The 26,542-nt window shown below is 41.1% G+C and overlaps 2 protein-coding genes across 59 annotated transcripts in view; one reads left to right on the top strand and one right to left on the bottom strand.

The window, feature by feature from the left end:
- The window catches only part of FUBP1 (far upstream element binding protein 1), a 36,806-nt gene extending 25,793 nt beyond the window's left edge, over positions 1-11,013 (top strand). For 7 of the 13 annotated variants that reach the window (XR_012661270.1, XR_012661264.1, XR_012661269.1 and 4 more), the window contains one exon: positions 10,048-11,013. Coding sequence is in view for 8 of the 13 variants with exons in the window: in XM_075097968.1 (XP_074954069.1) it covers positions 10,048-10,065 (18 nt within the window). In the remaining 5 variants the exon portion in view is untranslated. The remainder of the gene's footprint in view (positions 1-10,047) is intronic. The other 6 variants (XR_012661262.1, XR_012661267.1, XM_075097971.1 and 3 more) reach the window with 1 other exon arrangement.
- On the bottom strand, positions 835-25,201 carry NEXN (nexilin F-actin binding protein). 46 transcript variants are annotated; one of them, XM_075097919.1, is made up of 14 exons: positions 24,640-24,881; positions 16,729-16,810; positions 15,319-15,510; positions 15,107-15,188; positions 14,860-15,008; positions 13,447-13,488; positions 12,136-12,330; positions 11,884-12,057; positions 9,335-9,520; positions 5,032-5,232; positions 3,555-3,776; positions 2,250-2,435; positions 1,430-1,790; positions 835-1,325 (listed from the first exon to the last, which is right to left on the bottom strand). In XM_075097919.1, exons 2-14 carry the CDS (start codon positions 16,753-16,755, stop codon positions 1,312-1,314), a joined length of 2,031 nt encoding a protein of 676 aa, XP_074954020.1. In that variant the 5' UTR covers positions 16,756-16,810; positions 24,640-24,881; the 3' UTR covers positions 835-1,311. The 46 variants fall into 46 exon arrangements, with proteins under 46 accessions (XP_074954020.1, XP_074954024.1, XP_074954022.1 ...); XM_075097923.1 differs by having other exon boundaries at positions 5,032-5,229; XM_075097921.1 differs by having other exon boundaries at positions 16,729-16,806; positions 24,640-24,729.
- Positions 25,202-26,542: the final 1,341 nt, after the last annotated feature.

The following is a 26,542-nucleotide window of genomic DNA, read 5'->3' as shown; positions in this document are numbered from 1 at the left end:
CTTCTTTATGCTCCTATCCCTGCCTTGGTTAGTTTGAAATACCAGCTTCAGAGGAGAGAGATTGCAGCAACTAGTGCTTCTGTGAATGAACATCGCCCACATGAAATGAAGCAAAACATCATACGGCTATTAGGATAAATATTCATTCAAAACATCATGCAGCTTATTTCCATTTTTTCAAGACATGTCTGAATTTGTAACTATTTTATTGAGGCAAAAGAGTGACTTCCAATAGGTAACTACAAAAAGCAGTCAGCAGATTCAGCCACAGGGAAATTTATTTTTGAAATGACTGCATAAATTTAACTTGCTGCAGCCTTACCTTGTCTTTATGTTAAGGCTTATACACATGTTCTTTAACTTAAAATGTGACTATTGATTGTAAAATTACTCCTACAGAAGCTTAAGCTAAGCTGAAAACTCGGTGTTAGCACGATGACATTAGTGTTGATATCAAGAGGTTTTAGAGAAAAGTAGTACAGCAGCCTTAGGAAGACAATGCTTAGAGATGCAACAATAGATTTATTGCATTAAGAGAGAACAAAGATTGAGAAGTTAGGCACTTTCTGAGAATATTTTTCTTAAAGCTTGCTTCCTATCACCTTGGCTATGATAGGCTCGTATTTTGTCACCAACTGTTCCTGTATCATTTAAGCAATGAAAAAATGGAAGTTTTACAAGCAAATGCCAGTACCATAGAGACTATGACAAGTTTTGCTGAGATAGTTTTTACTTGGATTATCAACTGCATAGGTCGATAAGAGCATAAGAGTTTAAATGCAAGCCCATGTTAAAACAGAAGAACTAATGCTCTTTGAAACAAAACAACAGAAGTGAGCGGTTATGTCATCTTTTATTCTTTAAAAATAGTACACTGGGCGTTTTGAAAATCATCAATAAGTATTTCCTTTTGCCAGTTCGGTGCCTCTGGGATACAGGAAAACAGCTTAAATATTCAGTGTTCATGCAAAATGTACCAACAGATTTACGCTACTACCCAAGTCTCCAGACTGTGTTTAGCTTTATACTGTTACACAACAGTTGGTCTTCAAATGGGGGAGCACTATTATAATTCAGCGTTTCCTTTAGTTGATCTTTCATACAGTGATTCCTTCTTTTTAGCTTTTAATACTAATGCTTTGTATTGAGCAAAGAACCTGGACGCTCTCACAATTTGAAGGTTACTCTTATCTGATGTAGGTATGACAAATCAATGCATATCCTTGCTTTCTTTAGTTGGCCCCATCAGAGAGAGAGATGATGCAGTAAGAAAGTTTTGAGGGGAAGAAAGATTCCAGCTAAAGGAGAGCATTAGTAGTCATCAGCTAGAAAATAAAAGGGTTAAGAGAAAGAGATAATTAGATTTTGTAATAGGAAAGCTGCAAGAAGAATATTTGAGAATTAAGCGAATTAAAATGCTAACTCTTACTTTCAATGGTGAGAATACAGGTGCTGGCAGATGTGCCTCTGGTGTTGACTGCTTTACACATATATTCCCCTTCATCTTCTGGGAAGGTTTCTGGCAAGTAAAGGCAGTAGGTTTCTCCTCTTTCAATATATTGATAGTCCTCAGAGTCCTGCAACATTTCCCCCTCAAACCACCATGTAACTTCAGGTTTTGGTTCTCCGGTAATTTTAACTGTAAATCTCACTGGCTCGCCGTCAACCACTGATGTGTTTTTCAGTGACTTCTTGAACCAGGGAGCTCCAGATCGAGCTTGATCCTCCTCATCTTCACAAGTAGAACCATTAATAATGCTTCCCTCCTCTTCTTCTTCCTCTTCCCTTTTCTGTTTCAAAATAAGTCGATTTAGAACACTTGAAGTGGCAATAGCAGTACGACTGCTAATGACACACATGCGATTACGGAAAAGTTACCATGTTTCTGAGAAGGGGAAATGCCACCCCTATGCTCACTAGATAACGTCATGCACTGAATCTGGATATGGAACAGGCAGTGAAATGGATTTTAATGAGGCTGGAATCTTGGGGTAAAATAGGCATGAATGTAGATTCCTTTTTCAGACTACTCAAAGGATACGATGAACCTTCTTTGCAGTATCTGTCTCATACTCTTCAAGAATGTGAAAACACCAAAAGCTGTTTTATGTTATTGCGGCAATTCACAGCAGCTGTTCAAACAAGTGTGATGTTCCTTTCATACCTCTGGCAGTGCTGCCATCAGTGGTAATCAGGAGCTAAGTTAAATGACACTTATGGCTGAAGAAAAGGTACTTTGTAATTTATACCTTCTGTAACGCCGCATCAATTTCTTTTTGTTCAAACTGCATGCGTAGTAATTTCTGTTCTTCAATTCTCCTCTGCTCCTCTTCTTCCCTGGCTCTTGCCATTTGCTCAAAACGGGCCTTCATGTTTACTTTGTGAGTAAATGGAGCCTCAGACTTCTTGGCTGGTCTCACATCTACCTCATCATCCTTGGCGGGGGGGAGGGGAAACAGGACTTAGTTATTACCTTTTTAAATGTGTATGATATAAAACTAGTCTTGTAGAGCAGTAGTTCTTAACTGAGCAAAGCTGCCCAGTGTCCTCTTTTCTTAGAGGTTTGTTTAATGTTGGGTTTAAGATCAAGTCTCATAAGAGTTTATCCCAGGCATAGAGCAAAATACTTGAAAAAGTAATTTTAAAAATGTTAAATAGGAAAATACTTCTAAAAACTTATTTTCATATAGAAGTTGAATACTGTCTTGTGGCAATGATAAGTCCTTAGTGACTTGACTTTCGTGCCATGATGTTATGGTAGCTTCGACACCTAACACAGGTTGACCTTATAAAAACATAATTGCAGTGTCAGTCACCGAATTAAAAGCTCAGAAATAAAAGATGGGCTTTGAGATGATGCCGAAGCGAGTGACTGCTGTGGACAGGAACCTCAGAAGGAGGCTCAGGTCAGGCTTACTACTGTTCAGTTTCCTGCCCTACCATGTGATTATGTCATGAAAGCTCACATTGGTGTTTTGGGTCACAATGAGCATAGCGCTGAGTTACCGGTTAGACTGATAGCTTTATTTCTTGGCTTTCCCCTCTGAAAATACGGAAGAGGTTCCAGTCTGAAGCATAGAAAAGTAGGCATCCTTCTCTGCTCTACCCTGAGAAGTGAGTACAGACAATAAAAAGACTCGATCTTGAAATGGTATTGTTTGGTTTTGGTGGGATTTTTTAAACTCATACAGTTGAGAATGAATTAGAGTTCAGAGGAGAAGCAATTCCTATGATGATTAACAGATCAGTTCTCAAATGTGAATGTTTCAAACCCTCAGGCTGGCAGGTTTCAGGTTGTTAAGATGCTGAATTGAGGAATTTGAGCAGAAACACAGATCTCTGCTTGAGCAGATGAGTGATCATAAATGGATGCTGTTTCCTTTAGGGATGCTGAGGTGAGAGTTCCTCATGCGTCCAAAGGAGGGAACAGGAAAGAAGGTAGAAAAACACTTTGGAAATCCAGCAAAGTTTGGTGAAAGCAGCAGCACTGTCGGCTCCCCGATCATTAGTGTGCTAGTTAAGGATATCATTAACATATGCAGAATGCAGCTTACCTCTTGAAATTTTTCAGCTTCCCTTTCTCTGATTTCTTCATCCATTGCTCTTCTCTTAGCTCGTTCTTCTTCAATCTTCTTCTGTATTTCTTCTTGAGACAATTGTCCTATTTTTTCAAACTTGCTTTTTAAGTTCTTGGCCTGAATAGAACCACTTCTTTTTAGCTTTATTAATTCTTCATATTCTTTGCTTAGCTCAAAAGTTTCAGACTCTTCTTCCAGCTGTTCAGAAATGACAGAATGTGTAAGGTGGATAAAAGCCCTAGTCATTTTTGCTACCTGTTCTCCCCCCAGATAGGTGTAAATTAAAACACTTCAACATGTCTCTTAGTTATTTGAAATCAGCACAGAGACCTTTTCCCTCTAACTTCTTTTTTTCCCTCGCTAGTCTCAGGCTTACTGCGCTTGAATCACATATAAACTTGACATAGATTTTCAAATATCTTCTTGAATGTGCCCTTTGTTTGAGGATTGCTGTCAACAAACTACCCTTCACAGACTCGGAAACCCAGACACCTAGCAAGGCAAACTTAATTGTCCTGGATCTGTAATTTACCTTTCTGACTTGCAATATGATATGAAATAATTTTCTAAGATACAGCCACTTTGTCAAACACAAAATAATTACTTTTTTTAATTCTGTAAAAAGCAGCTGATATTTCAGGATGTCGTGGCTGGAAATCAAGTGGCAGTTGTGATCTGCCTGGATCCTGGCAGATCTTGATCCTGGTAGTCAAACCATGTTTCAAGCTGTAATTGTTGATATTTTACTCCCTCTTTGTGAGACTTCTGACTGACATTAAAGATGCACGTGCATTGTAGTTGGGTGTCCCTGTCTCTCCCTTCTTCCCCAGGATGTAATACAAAATTCAGTTGAAGAATTTGCAATCTAGAGCCTTTATTACTCTAGCTTTGCTTAACATAAATAAATGTAGTCCTCTAACGTTCAAAGGGGAATAACAAAGAATTGCCACCCACAACCAAATCAAATTCAAGTGTAAAGTTCACGAACATGGTGTTTGAGCCATTTGGTATGCAAAGCAAATTTTGTGTGTGATTTTTAAAATCAACTGTGACAGTCTCGATACACTGATTAGAAATAAGTTGAAGCACTGTTAATTCTTTCCTAATTACTTAACACAGCATTCCCTTGGGGAAAAGCAAGAATTTTGCTCTTCCCTCCTTTCATCTTTGTGTATTCATCTGGGAACTAGATGTTTCTGTTCTCCCAATATTGTAAATATTACGTCATTGGTTTAGTAATACTGTAAAATTTTCATCAGTGACTGTAATACAGAATTACAAATCTGAAGTTGTGTTTTCACTTCAAGGGTAGCAAGGGATAAAAGCATCTTCCTGGTAGATTAGTGATTAAAAAAATGTGTCTTATTTTATACAATGTTAGAGATTTTAGTAATTAACTGACCTATTGTATTTTTATTCCGAGCATGCTTAACACACCCTTTGCTATACAAACCTCTCCCATTTCTTGTCTCAGCTGTTGAAATTCTTGCTTTTCCATTTCCAACTTTTGCCTACGCTCTTCTTCTGTGCGTCTCTTTTCTTCTTCCATTTTTTGTCTCAGCAACTCCTCAAAGTTAATTTCCAGTTTACCAGGTACGAGAGATTCTTGAGAGACTGTTTTAAACATTTCTGGTGATTCATCATCCAGCACCTGCTGGAAATTGAGAGCATTAATGATACAGCCAGAAGGTACCTGTGATGACATCACAGCGTTGCTGAGACACCTTTAGTACGTAACAATAACCAAATGTTTTGCCACAGTCCAGCACGATGCAGTATGGCGATGTGGGTATTCCTCTAATGTTTTGGGAGGGAGTGTGTTGGGGGGTGTGCGTGTGTTGGATTTGACTTTAGCTCTTCATTATTACAACGCTAAACTTTTATAATGAAGCTGAAGGTGTTCATTAAAATGCAGTCTTTTTTGCAAGGTGGTGGCGAGGATGTCCTCTAAATGCAGCTTTGCAACCTGAAACAATTCGTTCCTCTTTACTTCCCAGACTATCATTGGACGAAGTGCTTGTGTTGAAATGTTGCTCTTAACACCGAAGTACATACATCTGGAATCTTTTTCTAAGCAAACTGAACTCTACTCCTGTTTGTAAGCAATATTAGTATTCCCAGTAAGGATAACCGAGTAGAATTTTCTAAAAGAAACTCTTCTTGTGCACAAATTGATTATACTAAGTGATGTTGCCGGCCTGCTGCTTTGTACAACCCCAGAGCAAGGGCTTCCTCCTTTCTGTCCTTTTCTCAGAGTAGGGTCAGGCTTTGATGGTCATTCATAAGCAGTTTGCTTATTTTGTAGACTAATTCAGAAGAAGATGATAGGGCCTAGGAAAGGTGACTTACGTTACTTCCAAAAGCAGGGAGTGTAGGAAGAAGTGTTTTATAAGACTGAATTTGTTGAAGCCAAGTATTACTGAAAAATGAAGCTGTATACTATAAAATGGCCAGGTAGCATGACATGAGTTATGCTTGAAGATTTTAAAATAACTTCTTGATAAAACGTATAAAATGTATGTTTGTGCATGTAACTATATAAACTTAATAACAAAGATTGTCTCAAGAGGAACAGTCTGTAGATGAATGTGTGAGACGAGGTCAGACACAGATCTAGAACTGTGCTGATGTGGCTTTAGGCACTATTTAATCAGCACATGTTTGAAAAGCCTTGTGGCAAACACTGGCGAGCCCAGTGTGCCTCGCATTGTAGGCATTCCCAACAGCAGCCAGTCAAATGCTAGAAAGAATTACAGGAGCAAAACTTTCATTTGAGAACGTGTTTTGATTAGCTTTATAAAGAAACAGAAATTTATTTTTAAAAGGTTCTTTTGCACCCCCTTTTCTCTTTATCGCTACTTACTGCCATTGTAACTTACACCTTCGCTGCTGTTTGTGCCGCTGTCACGACCTACTCTGCCCATATCCTTTTTATTTGTCACAGCTCTTTCAATAGTTTTTGGGGCCAGTCCCATTCAAATACTGCTATTCACTATAGCTTTCCTTCAGATTTTCCCTCTGAGTAAACTTAGAGTTGGACTTCAGCCCCACCATTCCTTCCATTCCTCATTCGTTTTGCATAATATGAGCATATTTGATGAAATTGTGTTATGGAGAACTGGAGTAAAAAAACAAAGCTGTAAGCTATTTCCTTTAATGAAAACAATGCATAGCCACATAGTTTTCAGAGGCTAACCACAGCTAAATTACCAAAGAAATGTGAGAGTCTCTTGCTTTGTGATGCATTAGTTCATACGCTCGTCACTTCCAAGATACGGAACTAAGTGAATAGAAGCATTAATTCAAATTTACCAATGCACGTACATATCAACCTCAGAAGCTGTGTGTATTGGCAAACACTCGCAGCTGTATGCTCTGGGTTGTTGAATCAGTTATGGAAAGACAGTAAGCCAACTTATTCCTGGTTAAAAAACACAGGAATAAATTCAGCTGAGTTGTGGGATGCACAAAAACCCTTGTGGTTAGTTCAGTAAATCTTTTAGCTGTATTTTGTGAACTGAGACCATATGGGATTTTTCTCTGCAAGTGGGAACAGGTGGTAGTGAGAAACAGTCCTGTAATAGGTGCAGTTTGCAGCAGTTACTGGATTTTCAGTGGGCAAACAGTGACTGACAAGAAGTAGAATGTTCTTTCATTCGTGCTAAGACAGGGATCTTTATGCAGTCCCTAACGGAACAGGACTGACAGGGATGAAAGATGAATGCTTCAGTCTGAAGGGGATCACGTTGATGGTGGGAAGCATGGAAGTGTAGCTGTAGCACAAGTCCATGTGATGAAATAGGGAGATCCTTCCAAAAGGAGGTGGCGTTTGTGTGTCCCAGCAACAATATTACTACTTCTGTGTGTCTATACTTTCAAAACCAAATTAAAATTAACAAACATGAAAAAGGTTCTAAAATAACTACTTAATTTAAATGCTTAAATAAAAATTGAACGTGAGGCTTTACTGCTTCTTACAGGGATGACTAATATGTTCTTAAAACGTTTAAAAGCACATCTGCATTGCTGCTACATTGTGTAGCTGTGGAAAATAGGGAAAGCGTGAGCTTATATTTTCTTTTACAAGTAACAGAAAATGTGTTCATAATCAGGATTCTAATTAACAGAAAATTTTCCATTAATGTATATGCTGAAAATACATTTTCAATTAATTTTTTACATTACTGAATGTCTTCACTCTGCTGTTACAGGGCAATCATAGTCTGTGCTGCATCTAATGGATTAAACCCTGTTTAATCAGTGAGATTTTTCTTGCCCAAACACTTAAGCTTAGGTTCTTGCTGCACTGAGGCAGAAAAAAGGAGATTCATTCTCAAGAAAGCAGGAAAAACCTGAAGACAGCACGTACTTTCTTTGCTTTCCTTCAGTTGTCTGCTGGCTTTTCATAAAAATTGTGATGGCAGAAGTCCAGCAGCACTTTTTTCTTTTAAGTGGATTTAGCTTCTATTTTCTGTCTTTGGAGGTTTGGACAGACACTATTTTCCATAATTGCTTACCAGTACATTATCAAGTATAAATTTACACTGTAGTTTCTCTGAGTAGTCTTTCAGGGTAGAGGTCTTGTCTTTGTCCCAATTTTCAGGCAGAGGGAGCACTGCTAGCAATATTAGTAGTCATAGAAAGCTTTAATTTGTCTCAAAAGCATTGCTTTGAATGATGAAGAAATTTTTATTAGGCATGCAGTTGGACTTTCCCAATAAAACCACAGAGGGGAATTTCGGAAGACACTGCCAGATGGGCTGGTTGTTCCACAGTTCTGAATGGCGTGTCTTGCCCTTCCTTTTGAAACAAACAATACTTAAAGTTGGCAGTTGTGTAATTTAGTACTGTATTTCCTAACATCACCTAATAAGTAACTGGCTTATACCCAAAAGCCCGCTGAAACTTGGAGTTGTTGGAATAAGCATGAAGAACACAGTGAAAAGCTCCGCGACCGTTATTTTTTATAAATGATGATGTTGCTGCCCTCTGGAATCGGGCATCTTTCCCTGCTTTCAGGCAGTGTCAGTATGTCGGTCCTAGGTCTCTGTAAACTTGTCTTCAGTATAATCAATTTTAGAAGTCATTGCGTATCAGAGAGATCTGTATTTGTCTAAGGAGGTTCCATATTACTAATTGGTCTAATGGTAAATGCCACAAGTTACTTTTTCTGTTTCTCTGGCCAAGCAATGAAATACGATAAAACCATCAATTAGCTGAGTTCAGCTTTCTTAGTTCTTCCTTCCTAAAGGGCCACAGATGACCATAAAGTTTGTAGTTGCAGTGAGCAATGTTCTAGTATGCTGTTAATTATTCTTCAGCTAGTAAGCGCTGATTGGTGGACACCCTGTAAAGGCAGGGAGACAAACTAGGAGAAGTAAAAGCAGTTGCTCTTCCACTGCTCAAAAAAAAACCCAAAACCAACAAACCTTCCTTGTGAAAACCTTTTGCTTTCCAAGTTTGTTGCATCTAGCATAATAATACCTGTTGGACAGAACATCTGGTTTTGACTACATTATTTTAAATCCTTTCTAGGCTTGCTGTGAGGAGGGCTTGTTCTGTGGTGATTTCCAGTAAAGGAACATGATTAGTTTACCCCTCCCCCACCTTCCTAATAAATAGTGAGGTGAACTAATTAATGAAAGAGATGAAGCATGCATTCCTAACGGTTTTTAAAGCTTTCTTCTAGAGCTGCTCTCTAGTTCATCGGAGACTTAAGTAAAAATGAAACTATATAGTAAACAAGAATGGCATACCATGTTCTTCCTTGCTTCAGCAAATGCTCTCTTCTCCTCTTCTATGCGTCGTCTTGCATCTTCTTCTGCTTTCCTCTTTTCCTCTTCTCTCCTCTGTCTTTCTATCTCCTCAAAACTGAGTCTGAGTTTACCAGGACGGAATTCTTTAACAGAATTTTCAGATTCCTCATCGCCATCTTCATTCATCTTCAGAGAAGAAGGAGAAGAAAAAACAGAAAGGACTTACGCAAACATAAAAATATTCTTTATAGAAAATAAATACTCCATTAATTCCTTTCTGATATTTTTATAAAGGTTTTTCTGTGCCAGAGGTAAAAATCTATCAAGAGTTTGGTTCCTGTAAGAAACTTTGGTTTTAGCCAGGGAGCAGAAAAAAAAAAAGTCTTTCAGTATCCTACATGTAGCTTCCATAATCCTTGAAAGTCTGTTGAGTGTGTAATTCAAAGACATATGTGTTATCAGGAAAAGGCTGAACAAATAAGTATGTATTTTATTGTCTTGGGGTCGGATCCTTTACTGTAAATCACTCCCTATTCACTTTCTTTACATCACTTTCATAGACCTTTATACCATCAAGACTTTATTTGCATAGAAATTGTTTTCACCAACACGCTTACCAGTTAAAAAATTGCTGTAGAGTTTTAGAGCAAAACTAAATCGATTAATGCTTTGCTATTACTCCAGACTGAGTTTTTTGTTTCTTTTCTTTTTAGACATTTAATCATCACTGAAGAAAGGGAATTGAGATACTCTGATCTCTTCACTATTGCTTGTTGCCAGTGAACACTTGTCTGCTAAGAGAAGCCTGTGGTTTGCAAACTGCAATCAAGAACAAAAGAACGAACCATCTTCAAAACATACCTCGGAGTTCTTTATTTGTTAATGGAGGAAACTGCCTGGGAGCTGTCAGGGTACTGATATCCCAGATCTCTGTGTAGTGCAAGCAGCCCTGGGACTGGTATGTGGGGTAGACAGTTAAGGGAATTACAGGAATCTTTTATTTGGAATTCATAGGGAAGAAAGGATTGAAGGAAATGAACTGCTGAACTCCTTTAAGAAAACTTTTTAATTCAAATTTTGACAACCACTGATACAAGATAAAACTGCATGTTGGAAAATGTCTTTTGATTAGAGAATCTGTCAACTACTTTATGTTACTTGGTTAATAAAGGCATATACTTAAGGGTGGGAGATCTGAAGAAAACTCCCGTTAGAATGGCTAGTGACTTAATGAAGTTCTCTCTCCTTTATTTTCTTTCCTCTTCCCCTTCACTAGTACCCCTGCCCACCCCCACATAAAAAGGAAAAAGTACATTACTGACTAAATGTCAAGGTTATTGGCACAGAAAAGTTAAGTGATGTACTGGAGGTGGGGGTGGAGGAGTAAACTACTATTTGGGTGTCTGCCTAAAGCTAGGAGCCTCTCGGTTTGGACCAGTCGGGAATTTCAGTGTTTCAGCTTTCTGGAGGTTCTGTGTTGGTTTATTTTGCCTTGTTTTTGTTCTTGGAGAACATCAGATTCTTGAATGTTTTTGAAATATAGTCAACATAGTGATCTTGAGCTGTTTGGCCAGGAATGTCCATTCATAATTATACCCTTTATAAGCTGAAGTTAACAAACTCCTAGAAATAACGTTTCCAAAGATTTCATCGAAGATTAAAATCTCATTTCTCATGCATCTTCTTTGTATGTGAATTAACAAAGTCATAATGATCATGATTGTACAGGGGAAAGATATTTAAATACTGAACTTCACTATACTCCATTTCCAAAAGCATTTTTTAAAGTGAGGAAATATAGAACTAACCTATCTGGTGTGTCTTATGTTAATACTAAGTGTGTGATTCCTTTAGTATGATCAAAGAACAAACTATAGTGAGGTCTGTTTATAGTCAATCTAGAATAAGATCAACTAAAGCCAACTAAAGTCCGGCTTATAGTAAGAACAAACATGGAGGCAGTTTTGCAAGTAATACAAAACAGGAATTGTGAGCTACGTCTCTGACAATTTGGGTATATTGTTGTTTACATCAATCCATACAAAAGATCTAACCTGTCTTTTTTCCCTTCCTTCATAAGAGGAAAGTTGTAACTGATGTCTTTTTCTATCACTTTTATAAATAAATATGGAAATAACAAATAGCATTCTGTTACTACAGAATGCTTTCATCAAAAACTCGTTACCGAAACATCTGAAGCACTATTTGAGAACAAAACAGACAACTAATTATCTTCTTGAGGGCTTACAGCCTAAGGTATTACAAAGTGTAGATATAAAACCTGCTAAGATTGCTGCCAGATTTAAAATACATAAATTTCCTTGTTTTATTAAAAGAATGTCTAAAGCATCATGCCAGTGTGGTTACTGACTTAGAACTAAGGTCAAAAATACGTCTTTCAAAAATTTACAGTGATACTATTTTCAGACTTGTAACAGGTTGAAATATTATTAAGGAATAAGAAAAAAGAAGAATCAGATTAAGGAGGGAATGTAAAAGCATATCCTATGTGAAAATTCTGTAACAGCAGGAACAAAACATATATTTACCATTTGCTGTCTAGCTTCTTCAAAGGCACGTTTTTCCTCTTCTAAACGCTGTCTTGCTTCTTCCTCCGCTTGCCGCCTTTGATTTGCCTGTCTTTGTCTTTCAAGTTCTTCAAATGTTACTTTCAGCTTACCAGGAGACAGAGGCTCTTGTGTTTCATTATCTTCACTTTTACCCTGTGTAAGAAAAATGAAATAGTTACATCTGAAATTATACATAATTATTTCTTAGGTATTTTTAGATGAGTGGTTTACCATGACAAATGAAAGGCACTTGGTTTCCTTAAGGAATTGTTTCTGTTCCTCATATTTTAGCTTCATTTCTTCATCCTGTCTCTCTCTTTGTTCTGCTCTCTCCTTTCCTGTGTTCTCAAAGTTTATTTTCATCTTCCCAGGTGTTTTGGTGGGTTTTACAGGCACTACTGTAACTAGCAGTGAATCATCCCCTTCCTGTCCAAAAAGATATTTATTATATTTTCATAAAGCTTGGCTTCCAGACAGACCCATTTCTTAATGAAACTGCTGGTTTCGCCTTTGTGCACCAAAGCTTCCAAAAGAATTACTTGTGTTGAGTATTAACAACAAGACTAAACCCATCTGCCTGAGGCACTCACTAGTTTTCTTGTAACATCTGAAGAGCATCAAGGCTGAACTATATTTTAAACATAACTGCTGGCAAACTCCTTAATCTCTTTACGTATTTCTGTTAACTGTTAGTTATAAATATTCACAGTTTGGGGAAGAACAGGTGAAATTTTGAACACGTAGCAATTGGAAACACGCTCTAGTTCCAGTGTTATATTTACTAAGTAAAATATATACAGTGGTTGGAACAAGCTTGTAGTTCTAGAGAGCTTTTGTCAGGCTTGTTTTGAAGGATGCTGCTGCTTCAAAACTATTTTCACAACTTACTTGCCAAAATATATTTTGCCCAGTTTTTTCACAAAATACCATGATTAACAGAGATACTGTCAAATAACTTAAAACTAATGGGTTGGGTTTTCTTGTTTGTTTGTCTTTCCAAAACTGTAGTAGGAATGTGAATTTCTTGTGTTAGTGAAAGACAACAGGACCTTTGGACCAAGATTTTTGAAATTAAACGTATATTTGCAAGACACAAAATCCAGATCCATATGGTAAATTAGTCAATTTTAAAAAACAAGCAGCTAACTAGGTAAGGTGTTCAAACATCTGCATATTGACAGAACCCCCTTTTAGGTTTAAGGCAAAGAGCTTTTAAGAAGATACTTTCCAAAGCGAGAGGACTTAGACTATCATTGCCAGTATACCTCAAATCATTCTGGTGGCTTTGAATATTTACATTTTCGGTGTTTTTTAACTATCCACCACAAAATATTCACAGTGCAGACTCTACTTCAAACTTAAATAAATTCATTTCAAGTGCAGACATATAGTTCTGTATACTTCAAAGATTTGTTAGCTTCTTGGTTAAATTTCAATTAGGTATTCGTGTGCCCTTTTCTAAGTTTTCCCAGCCCAAAATAAAATAATGAAACAAAGTGAATAAAAATGTAGGTGAACATTTCTTTAAAAAAATCTGATTACCTCTGCTGCTGATTCAGTTCCCGTATTGTTAAAGTCATCAATCTATTAAATGAGAATTTCACATGATTACATTACTTTGGCTCTTTGCCTTAGATTTGCAAACATAGAACTGGAAATTCTTTTTGTATCAGTGATATATACGTAGCACTTAAATTCACAGAGATGGTAATGATCGAACCTTTGCTGGAATACTTCAGGCAGGTTAGCATGTTGAGGAAGAGGGAACACGACACAGATCATCATACAGAAAGTACGCTAAAGCAGTCTTAACACTTCAGTGACAAACTGAGAAGAGGACTTTAGATGTCCATTCTTCATTTAAGCACTCCAGAATTGTGTAAAAAGAAAAAAGCTAAAGCAAGCTCATTGGTTATTTCTGATTCAAGTGACATCGTCTTCCCCTCAACTCCTGCAAAAAGCCTATCGCTGTATTTGCTTCGTATGGTGTGTTTATGTGTTGCTGTCTAAAACTAATGTACTTTCTAAAATTCTACATGGTATGTACTTCTGCCTTTCAGAGTAGACTAAATATATGCTAGGTACGTTTCCAGTTAGAGTCCAGTTTTAACAATTTTAAAACTCGTAGTAGAAAGTACTTTCCAAGTCCTTGTTGAAAACTGACTCGTCCTCTGGCACTGGTTTTCTTTTGTTACAACAAAACCAAATCTGAATTAAGTACTGCTGTCTTCTGGTTAAATAAAAATTTGCTTATGGTTCTAGTCTGTCGTTGAGATGTTCACTCGCACGGCACTATGTGCAGCACTGAAGAAAACTTACAAAAGTAATTCAATATGATACCCCAATGCAAAATTCTACAAAAGACAAAATTTGCTTTACTGGCATCAACAAAAGTTGGAGTCTGTTCACGTATATATGCAATAAAGACTCACAGATCAGCCAAGGAATAAAACATCCCCTGAACCTTCACGATTTATGATTTTTACTGCATTAGTATCGTCTCATTTCTGCCTGCCTATGGCATTTTCCCATTTCTTCTTGCTTGCCTTAGTTAATTTATCACTGGACTATATTCACTAATGTATAAGCAAAACCTGGCTGAAGTAAGGGTTGGTAAAATATAAGGGATATTTTAAAATCAGTTGAGTAAAGTCTATAAACTCTTGTACGCATACGACCCCAAAACCTGTGCCTGATTCACTTCCCTGCCAGGTTCATGCCTGCCCAGTTTCATCTGTAACTCCAGTTCAGTGCTTGAAAAAACTGTCACCATGAAGAACTGCAGATGAAGATTCTCTGAACATTGTTCCCCACTTCCCTCCCATTGAGCATCTCCCATGTAACTCACCGCTATCGGAAATCTTAAGATCAAATCTTTCTGATCAATACAAAACCTTTCTTCTTGTGTGGATTGTTTACAATTATGTCCGGACTGTTGCGATCAGATGAACATACCTCCTGTGCTTTTTTTGCTAATTCTCTTTGAATTTTTCTTTTCTCAATCATATCTTGTTCAATTCTGCGCTTTCTTTCTTCTTCCATTCTTTTTCTTTCTTCTTCTTGCCTTTGCTTCTCCATTTCTGCAAACTTGCCTTTAACTGTTCCTGTGAATACGAAATACATACATCAGTATGAAATACAATAGTTACAACCATTACTTATCTAGTGAATTTTGTGGCCTTTAAAATCGGGCCTTTCATACCTATTAGCTTTGGAACATAACCTTTTTCTATTTTAGATGATTTTGCGTCATCATCTTCATCGGATCCAAGCAGTTCTTTCATCTAGTTGATGAAACACAGAAAGTAAACTGTACACCTTAAGTAAAATTCCAATATTATTGTCTTAGAATAATGTGAAAATATTTTCACATATAATATTAAAATAACACAAAATATTGGCAAAGAAAATAACCTCCTGCTTTCTCCTGTTCCATTCTCTCTCTCTAACATATTGTTCTTTTCTTCTTTGCTTTTCATCTCTAGATCTCCTTTGATTTCTTTCTTCCCTTGCTTTCTGCATAGCTTCAAATTTATCCTTTACATCACCCTTGTGAAGCTTGGGCACATAGGATTTTTGGACGGGTTTAGATGAAGAAAGCAGAATCTTGGTGAAGATATAGAAGAAATGAAGATAAGAAAAAGTTGAAACAGATGGACAGAAATACTTAGATTGGGTTAGAAAGAATGTAAGAACATAAAACAGAAGTGCCTTTGGGATTATGACTTTGTGCCACTAGCCATCATCAGTTAAGCATCACTGTAGTTGTTCATAAATAGTTGTAAATACTGAAGTATCCAAAACAACATTTAGCATTGAATTAAACTTAGGCTATAAGTAATTGTAATGCGTAGCTCCGTCACCAAGTATATGAACTATGTGAACGTACATTTTCAATTACTGTGGCTTTAAAAATTAGATACAGATTGATATTGTTGCTTTGAATCATACGCAGTCACCAAAGCCCCTCTCCACCCCTAGCATTTAAAACAGATATAAAGGCACGGATGTATAATAACAATATGTATGTTTTCTTCTGCAACACTTCAGCAGCCCAGATGGTTTTTAAATAAATAGTATTATTTGTTCATTTAACACTTCCAATGCATCATATACTGACTTTTTTAATATTTAGAGAAACTCAGAAGTCTTTATGTTAACATACAACATACGTTATGTTATATAACTTTGCGTTATAAAGTGTCAAGATCACCGGACTTGCGGGACTCCGATACCACTGCTGGCCGCTGCTTTGCCAACGCTTGCTCTGTGTGTGTGCCCAAACCGTAAGGGAAGGTCCCACTTTTCAGAACTACCGTGAAGTTTTCTCTCTTTTTACTCTAATGGCTACAGCAACGCTCTCGATAGAGCCATGCTGAGAAAAGTGGCTGAAACCATTCCATGTTTTGTATTTTCCACCTAAACCAATAGTTTTTGTTCCTGCTTTTGTTCCTGTTGTTCAGCAAGTCTACGTAGAAGAAATATTTGAAGTAGCCTAATATTTACATTTTAGAATTAGATGCGAATGACACCCTGAATTTCCCCCCAACATTTCAAGTTTCTTCATATTTTGGTACTTTTATTTTGCCCTCCTCCTTCATTTTTTTTTTAATAACAGTAAGAACATGTTTCACAGATTCCATCAAATCAGAAAAGTTTCCTTAAGCTACTGTCAAGCGCCCTTCCATTGTCTTAAAATAACTGCAACACCAGCCAGCTGCCAGTATAATTGTGTGTCTTTTACACTTGTTTGTAATTACTCTTTTTGCAAGCATCACTTGTAAAGAACAGCATTACTTTGATTACTTTAAAATTGGTACGTACCTCAGTCTTCTGTGCAATGTCATTCATGGCTACTGTATTGTGCTCTGCACCTGGTATGTTTAAGATTGCTTTCAGTTTCTACCTGAAAGAAACAGTTGTAGTTATATTCCTTTCTTTTCCTTTTAAATGATGCTTTAACCATCTTCCTGTAAATGAGTTTGCATAGGATGAAATCGATGTATCACAATTTCATTTGGTCCTTTGAGGCTTCTGAAGACAGGAATAGGTTCCAAGTATGCAGCAGTAATTAAAAGAACAAGCTTACGAGTCACTATTCATGCTCACAACCCCTCTATATAGACCCAGATATTGGTTTTTAATTTCCATTTAAAAAAAAAAAAAAAAATAATGACTTGGAGCCAAGCTCTGGCTGCCCCAACTGGTGGGTTATGAAACTGTTTTTCTCAGTATTCATGCTTGCAGAAAGGAATGTGCTCCGCACCTCCGCCGCTCCACTTCAGTCTGATGTACGAGCCAGTGAGCTCAGGTTGCACGAAGTCTGCAGAGAGCTCACGCCAAAACTCCACACAGCCTCCTGGAGACGCTGCTTCATGCTTTATACGGCTGACAGGAGGGAAGATGGCCCCGTGGCTGGGGGGACCTACCTGCATTTCAGAGATGCAGCTGGATCGCCTCCCTGCTTGACTCTCAGCTGGGCTGGCGACTCTCGGCTCTTCGCCCAATAGGGGAACACAAAGTAATGCCTTCCTTTCCCCTAGGGCTATTCTAGGGAAAACTAGGGCTAAAAGCTATGAAATGAGTTAGGTACGTACACCACATACATACCTCAGAGAAAGTTTTTTACATCATTTAATTGTGGGCTGGAAATTGCACTGCATTTTTTAAGAGAAGAGTGTTTCAAATTTTAAATTACACTGTACTTTCTAGGAACCTAACAGAAAGGCACGTCAAGTTCAGGGCAGGCCTCTTCTTTTTTTTCTTTTTTTTTCTCCCCCCCCCTTTTTCTTTTAAGTCACCAGGTCTAACAAAGCTGGTGGGAGGAAGGAAATCATGACGTGACTCCAGTGCCACTGCCGTCTGTACTGTACCGATGCCCTGAGCCCCAGGCAAGCCTAAAAACTCAGTGTGCCAAACATGGGGCAAATGAAGGGGCTCGAAGTAAAAAGGCTAGAAAAGTAGCTTACTGCTGGCAGGGACTTCTCACTTGTGGTTTAGAGGAACTAAAGTCAGGGCATTTCATGATATGCAAAGTTAAGTTTTTAGTAGTTCTTAGCCTTTAAGTTCTCTAATTCTTAATTACAAACATTATAAACATGGGAATTTTATGTCATGTCATACATGGCGCTTCAAAAACACACCAGTGTCATCAATGCTCGTTAGTGCTGCTGTAGCTACACAGATCGGTCAGATTCCTAGATCTCTTGGGATGTTTTTCCAAATGAATGCAGTCACAATATACGAAACACGAGCAGTTTGCTACCAATCCTTGCCCTGATTTACAAATCCCAAACTCTTCAAATTCAGCTTCAACAGCGGCGTTCTGGAGAACACTTGGGTGTTCCTTTTCAACAAACGAACATGGAAAGTCATTCCCCCCCAAAATCGCAGTTGACAAATACCTTATCTGTAGGCTGACAGGAATCCAAGCCACCTCAGTTTGTTACTTGTGAACGCATGAATCTGAAAGCGTTAGTTCCTATTTAGACTGCTCCAGATCAGCAATAGCATGTTAAAATTCTGTTGTGTCTAGAAAGGCAGATAACTTCACTAGCATTCTTGTCGTGTCAAGGACCCCATACACTTTAATACACATTCGTATGTCATGCAGTCCGATTTGCACGTCTTTAAGCTTTAGCTGCTTCATGCGTGTAAGTAAAATCCCCATTGTGATCAGTATAACCTTAAAACTAGGTAAAATCCTTTGACTTCCTCATTTTTCTAAGCAGGTCTTAGAGAAGTTCTTCTCTGTTCCCTTCTTTTGCTTCTCTGTGTTTTTAATTTCTCCTTCCCCGCTTGTGGCTTATAGCTTTATACTTAAAATACAGAAGCTGAATAAAAGTTTTAGTGCACGAGCCCATCAGGAAACAAAGGAACATCGTGCACTGGTGCAATTCATGCACTGAAGCAGCCTGGGACATAGAGACCTTGAAGCCTTCATACAGGGCTGGAGCAGAAAAGTAAATCCCAAAGATAATCTTTCACAAGGAGTTCCATTTCACCTAAACACCTCAGGCGAAGGTTACTGCTAACCTTCCCGACTCCAACATACCCTGTCTATATGGCTTCCTCTTAAAGTAATTTGAAAACTGACTATTCCAAACTCTGATTTGCTTACTATATGCAATTAATTGTAGGAAGATTATTATATTTACAAATCTGAGAACACAATTTAGCTTTTGCGCTTTTGGATCTACTTTGTCTTGAACCTTTCCAATAGGTCTGATTATCTGAACCCCTTGACGGTGTCACTAAGATCGCTGTCAGCACTCAGTCCTTCCCTCAAATAACAAATTTGAAATTTTCTTTAACATTGCAAATGTTGGAAGAAATTTTCTTTGCAAGTTCATGCTGTCTGAGCTTCCAAACATGTGCCAGTCCAGCAGGTTGCGGGCCCTCAAGATGGCAGATACATTTCTGCCATTTGGATTACTGCCATATCTGCTATTACTTTCGGCTACTTCCCAGCTCTTTGGCATCACTAACTCTTAATATGCTTGAAGGTTAGCCAGCTGGCGCTAAGACATTTTGCATCTGCAAGTCATCCTACCTCCACCTTTGATGCTAAAAGATACGGATATGAAGCAGTAGGGCATTACTGAACACGATACCGCCCATGTTGGCCCTTCCCTCTCCGTGGCAGTTAAGCCTTGAGCAGGAACAGCGGGAGGACCCCGCCTCAGGCACCCCTCAAGGCAGAGGAGCAACTTCCAGTAAAGACAACCCAGTACCTTTAAGAAAACAAGAAGCACTCCTTGAGGTTTGGCTTGGGTCCGTGAGGCAGTGACCACTGCTTCAGGAACAACAGCAGGCTGAAGCTCCTTTGTATCTGCCTTATCATTAGGAGAAGATCCACACAGTCCATGTGTTGCTGCTGAAAAAACCCAAATGGCCACGTCAAGAAGTCCTGACACCTACAACTCATGGAGGAACAGTGCCTTCATCATCGGCCGATAGCTTTTCCCAAAGTATGTGGTAATAAATTGTCCAAGCCAAGAAACTTTAACATATTTTACTTTCTACCAATAGCTACTTCCTAGCAATTTTTTTTTGAGAGGAGCTAGTTATATATTGAAGCTGTGTGTATATATCTCCTTGTTTTGTAATAAGAATTTTCCCACAGAGTTCGCCTAATACAAGTAAAGCTTATTATTTGAGGCAACAAGAGTCTACTTGTGTATGCACTTACTTGACAAGAGATTTGCCCTCCTATTACGGAACTGTCCAATCTTAAGATCCAGTCACATCTTTTATTTCCTGCGATCATCATACATCAGGAAAAGCTGGAAGAGCTCCTCAGTGAAGCTCCCCACTCAGAAACATCCCAGATTATAATGTCAAACATAACCGCAATCAAAAAATTAATTGAGCTTGTAACTAGGCTTTTCTTTGCCTATCCAGTCTCGTCACTCTAGCATTCACCTGGCACCAGTGTAATTATTTTTTTTCCCTCCACATTTTACCCTTCCTGTGATTAAACAAGCTATCTCAGGAAACGTTAGCCTGGTGTTACATTTATACTGAAAGTACTAGACTGCAGTTCCACTTCCAAAGGAGGTCTACAGTGAGATCTTTCCTAGAAGAGAAATGTAACCTCCATCCTTTGATCAATGGTCCTCTGGAACTGCATGGAAGAGAAAATGCCATTACTAGGATGGCTTGGCTGGCTGTGACGCACAGAGCGATCTCTAAGAAGTTTCAAGTGAAAATTTAATACAAAACCAATAATGCGTAGGAAACTGGGCAACAGGTTAGAAAAACTCTGTAAAAAAAATGGCCTGTTTTCAAGCATCTTATTTGTTTGCTGTAAATGGGTAAGCTACCACTCCGATATCAGTTATCATATTGTTATGATCATAGCACTTCTTAAACTTTTCATGCAGACTCCCTAAAACCTTACTTTAGGCAAAATAATCAAAGTGAACATAGAAAACCCTTAAGGAAAGCAGAAGGTTTGATAGCTCACAAGTCCCAAAATCCATCCCCTTAAATTTAATTAATTTCCATTTCTGAAAGGTCAGAGTCCTCAATTGATCAAAAAATGTTGTGCAGCTTTAACCAAATTAAAAAACCCCTCCTATAAATAATAAAATTCCCCTTCATTAGAAAACACAGAAGCTCTTGATTTTCAGTGGAGTTATTAACATCCTCACACGAGACGCAGAAAAACACCAGCGTTCTCCTGAACTGCATACTACCCTCTACAACCGGAGTAGGAAGCCAGGACTTTAAGTCTAGTTCCTCTGTGATTTCTCCTTTCGGGAGGCCCCCCTGCTGTCCTATGGCTACTGAGAGTTATAAATAAGCCCTTCACAGCACAGTCTAAGTTACGTTTACCATCTGTCTCCTCTTTGTGATCTGCTTGCAGGGACGACTCCATTATGTAAGAAAACCATATTGTGAAAGTTGGAAATTCACTACTTGCAGCCAAAAACCTCAGGAGAGGAAAACACAGTCCACAATGTTAAAATGTTTAACAAAATATTGAATAGAACTGGAAAGAGAAGGGAAAGAGAGCGGGGAGTGATGTTCAGCATTTACGTCCCTGCTGTAACTCGTCTGGAATGACACTACCAGTTGTTGTGCTAAATTACAGATACTAAAGTAGATACTAAAATTATCGTGCAGAGGGGAAGATCCTGAACTGGCATAAACCGTCAGCTCCGCTGAAGCCAGTGAGTTATGACAATTAACACCAGCTGTCTAAACTTCACATTTTATAAAATAGAAAATGCAATACTTCCACTCGCTTGATTTCCTTCATTAAGTCTTCCTAATTAAAGACTAGAATGTTTACTGACAACTGACCGAGATAATTCAATTTCATACACAATCTTCTCCTCAGTCTTTGAATTTATCGCACTTCATATGCAATGAGCATATGCAACGACCTCATATGCATATGAGAGTCTCATATGCTAGTAAGAGCCCTTGCAGATACGATTTTTTAAATAAAAACATATTTATTATAAAGGATTTTTGTCTATGTCTGTTTAAATAACTATAAATACTCTCAATGTGACAGTGCCAGGCAGTCCAGCTCCTGTGTTAAACAAATAAAATCACCCTTCTCTGTAGAAAAGGTCTGTCTGTTAATTCCTTACTCTCTTTGGGTACTATTACGGGGTACGTGGGCTCCAGAGCTCTGTTACGGGGGAAGCCCTGCTGAGATCTTCTGGCCCATGATTTCACGTTCCAAGTGACCTGCTGATCCTAATCACGGGTGGCAGTAAATTGTGAACCGAGATCCCCACGAGAAAAACGGGTGTGTTTTCCCCCATGCCATAGCTCCTCCATCCCCCGCTGCGTCACAGCAGCTGAAGCGAAACAGCATAATTTCAGCTCATCTCTTGTTGACTTCACTGACAGGACTTCTAGAGATCAGGGTGGGATAAAATACCGGACACGAAGCACTACTGCAGTTTGCTACTTCTCAGACAACAGGACACAGAGCCTACCTGTCTGTCCTCTGAAATCCTCAGACTGAACACAGTGGTGGTCACCGTGCCTGTGCTAAGGCCCTGCCGCGAAGAGAGGTCCCCTGGCTTCCCTTCCTGGGGATAAGCTGCTGCTTCCACTTGACCAGCCCTACTCTGCTGGTAGCGCTGATGCCCATAAAAACCAGACTGTGTGTAATACCTTCCTCTGAGCGGGTCCGGCTGCCTTCAGTGCACAGCAAAGGGTCACCCCTATTGCTTCCTGACCTGCCCTTCTGCCCTCGTGAACCTTCAGCTCCGTTTCCCACAGCTAGCTTCCAGCGGGCTCGGCCAGGGCACCACCGTTCCTCGTTAAAGGAGTTTCCAAGCTGAATATCCACGTACGGGAAATGACAGATTGTCTGACTTCTTTCACTGAGGGAACTACTCACTTAAAATATTCCAAATGCAGTTAGAGAAGGTATTTCTTAGGCACGTCTTAAACCACCTACCCAGTTCTTGTATTTCAGCAGACTGTGCTTTCTACATATACCAGACATACCCTCATACTTCTGTGTGCTCCTTACTACGCTTGGCCCTCTTGTAAGACTAATTACTATTTTACAATTCCATTTCATTGGATGTTTTTCTAAGAGATTCGAGGTCTCTTAAGACCTGAGATGTAAGGTTAAGACTCCTGTGTTTTCTAGCATGCAGGTATTTCCCAATTAATTTTCGAAATACTAATAGGTTTCATTAAACACGCTTTTTTCGCAGATGTTTCCTGTGTTAGCAGAAGCTCTTATTTACCTAAATCAAACGTGACAATAAATAGTTTATAAGCTGTCCCGGCAGCCCAGTATTTTCTTCACAGCCACGCTGTCTTACAGCTGTCACTTTGGGGTGAAGCAGAACCTGTGAACGACACTCCCTATGCCCCTGCTGCTGGACACCACACCAACAAAGCCGAGCTCCTCTTTATGTAGAGACATGCGGTTTATGAACAGAAGGGATTTTCAAGTCACTTTTTTATTAAGTCATGATGGAGATAACCAAGCAAATCGCTAAGGCAGACCGCACCGCACGTCCCCGCACGCTCCCAAGGCTGCCCGACCCCGGCCTGGCTCCGGGCCGGCCCCGGGCCGCCGTGTGCGGGGCAAGGGACGCGCCGGCCCCGGCGGGGCTCCCCGGGGACCCAGCCCTACCTGCAGCCATGCCACCTCAAGTCACCTACGAGCCGCGCCCCCCGCCCCGAGCCCGAGCCCCCAGGGCTCCCGGGGAGCCCCGGCTGGCGCCGCTGCCAGCCCCTCTCGGCGCGTCCCCTCAGCCCCGCCGCGCCGCCGCGGCTGCCCGGCCCCAGGCGCTGCCCAACGCCGGGGACCTTGGCGGCCTTCGCCCACCCCGCCCTCCCCACCGGGGCCGCGGCGCGGAACGGGTTGCTTTCTCCCGACAGACGTCCGGGGGAACCGGCCGCCGGGGACCGTGAGGGAGCTGCGGGACGAGCGGAGTCCCCGGCGGCGGGGGCCGCGACGGGGCGGCGGGACGAGCGGGGTCCCCGGCGGCGGGAGGAGACGCCGCCGCCGCAGCGGGTCCGGCTGAGGCGGGGGTCGGCAGCCAGCCCGGGCCCCGCGGCAGGACGAGGGAGCGGAGCGGGCCGGGCTGTGCGCGGCGGGGAGCGACGCGGAGCGACGCGGAGCGCGGGATCCCGCCCGAGCCCTCTCTCCCGCCGGCGGCCGGAGCCGCTCTTACCTGCGAGGCTGCCCCGCCGCTGCGGCTCGGCGCGGTCCCGGCGGGCGGGCTGGCGGCTGCGGAGCGCCCCTTGGCTGCGGCCGCCGCTCCGGCGCTGCAACTTTCCATAAAAGTCTCGACGCGCGGCCGGCGCCCGCATTCCAGGCGAGCCCCGCGCCGCGGCAGCTGTCCCGGCCCGGCCCGGCCCGCCTCGGCCCCGGCCCCGCGGCCCGGCTCGGCACGCCATGCCCGGCCCCTCGCCGCGGCGGGGGGCGCAGCCCGCCCCCCTCCCCCCACCCCGCGCCCCACCGCCGGCAGCCGCCCGGGCTTATTTTGGGCTGGAAGCACGACGGAGCTATAAATAACCGGGGGAGGGAGGCCGGCTCTCGGCTAGCGCCGTGCCGGCAGCGCCGTGCACGCCGCAGGGAGAGCGGCGGGAGGGCTCGGCGGAGGGGACCCCCGGGGACCCGCTGTTGGTCCGCCCGCGGCTCAGGCGGCGGCACCCCGGCTTTTCCGGGGCCACCTCCCCGCAGGCGGGTGCCCCCGGCGGGGCTCCGCCACCGCAGCAGCTCGTTCACCGCGTACTCACCGCCGCCGCAGCCCCGCACAGCGCCGCTCCCGCCGCCGCTGGCTCCGGCCCTGCCGGCGCGGGGCTTTATACCCGCGGTGTCGGGTCCTGGGTCGTCGCATGGCACATGGAGAGCGACCAACTAATAATAGTAATGTGACAGTTCGGTGTTGGAGCGGAGGGGAGCCCCGCCAGGGCCAGACCCGGGGGACGGAGAGCGCGTTCGGTTCACAGCAGCGCCTTTCTCTGCAAACTTCGAAAGCAGAGGCAGGAACGTGCTTTCGTTACATCTGAATGCATTCCTTTTCCTGCTTAAAGATGACTTGTTTCCTACATGTTTAATTGCGAGGTCTCCAGTGCAGAACTTTCTTCTTCCTATGTCACCGGTGTCCGCCACGCCGGAGCCCGCTTTCAGCGGGACTGTAACTCTTGGGGCGATAACCACGCGACCTTAGGCTTTGCCAATCTGAACGACGGCCACCAAAGTTAGAAGACAAAACATGCTTGCCTTTTGAAGGACAGCACAGGATTTGCCCCAGTGCCACCCTCAGAACAGCCACACTCCCACTTCTGAAGCAAAGGCACAACATTTCAGTGAAGGAAGGGCTTTCAACTGTCTGTAAAATAACACTTTTCAGCAGATGAACACATGTAACACACAATACAAATTCAGGCAGATCAAAGCACATCTACGTTGCCGCTCTACAGCAGCAAGGACTTATTAGGAACTTCATGTTCTCCATTTCATTATTTATATTACCCCACAAAGGAAGCCTTATTCAACAACTGGAGCTCGCTATAGCAGTTTGGTTTGGAAATAATCCTGAAAAAAACTCTTCTCCTAAACCAAGGAAAGAGACAACAGCTTGGCACGGAGAGAGGAGCGCAACGAGACCGTCCTGGTGCGCACCGCAGGCCGGGATCTCACCAGCCGACCAAGCCCTGCCTGCGTCACGCCGCCGGAATCTGCTTTGCCCGCACCGTGCCTGCAGGCCACCAGGGCCACCCTTAGGCTGGGGTCCCTTCGTTTATTCAGGTGTCTGGCTGAATCACTTTTTGACTTCCAAGACTAGAAACACCAATATTTGGCTTTTTGGTGGATCTCTGGCCTGTGTGTTGAAAATTTATCAATGCTGTGGATCATTTAAGAGAAGCAAAATTAAACAGGTCCACATACTCAGTTTAAACTGGACAGCTCAAAAGCTGTTCCCATTCCACTTCTTTTTCATGTATATAATAAGTTTTGTAATTGTTTTCTGTTGGATTTCAGGGAGCAAATTCAAGTTTTAGATACAGTTACATGAGCAACAATCATTTCACTGAATTATTTTATTTAATACACACAACTGCAGTTCATTTAGGCAATAGAAAGTTCACAAATACGCTTACTCTGACACTTGATTTGACATGTTTAGTTTGATAGAAACCAAAGACTACAAAAGTGAAGTATAATAACAATTAAGAACACATTAAAAGTGAGATAGTTATTCCAACTAAATTACAAATGATATAAATATTCTTGTATAATCCCTACACATTCAACATTTCTGGTCTTAGGAGCAGAGTTATGGCAGAAGAGGATGGCTTTCAAATTTAGCTTGTTCTTGTTGGCATGGAAAGAGGCATTCAAAACTGTTTAAAAATTTAGAGATTATAAACTAAATTCTGATTTTGATTATTCACTAAAGTAGAATTGCATCATACTATCATTGCTTTGGTGCAACTCTGGCACTTTTGACTTTCTTAAGCCACATGGCTAGTTTTCAACAGATATTCTTTATACACCTTCCAGTTACGGCACACAAACCTTGGGTTACGACAGAACTGATCCCAGTTCTGTGTTACAAGGAGGCAGCCATCTCCCATTTAAATTTAAATTTCCCGCTCTGTCTCTGGAGTTTAGAAGGACAGAATATATGCATGC

This window comes from Phalacrocorax aristotelis, chromosome 6, assembly GCF_949628215.1.
Source record: "Phalacrocorax aristotelis chromosome 6, bGulAri2.1, whole genome shotgun sequence".
Classification (NCBI taxonomy): Eukaryota; Metazoa; Chordata; class Aves; order Suliformes; family Phalacrocoracidae; genus Phalacrocorax; species Phalacrocorax aristotelis.
The sequence above is the reverse complement of the archived record's forward strand: the minus strand, read 5'-3'. Positions and strand labels throughout refer to the sequence as shown.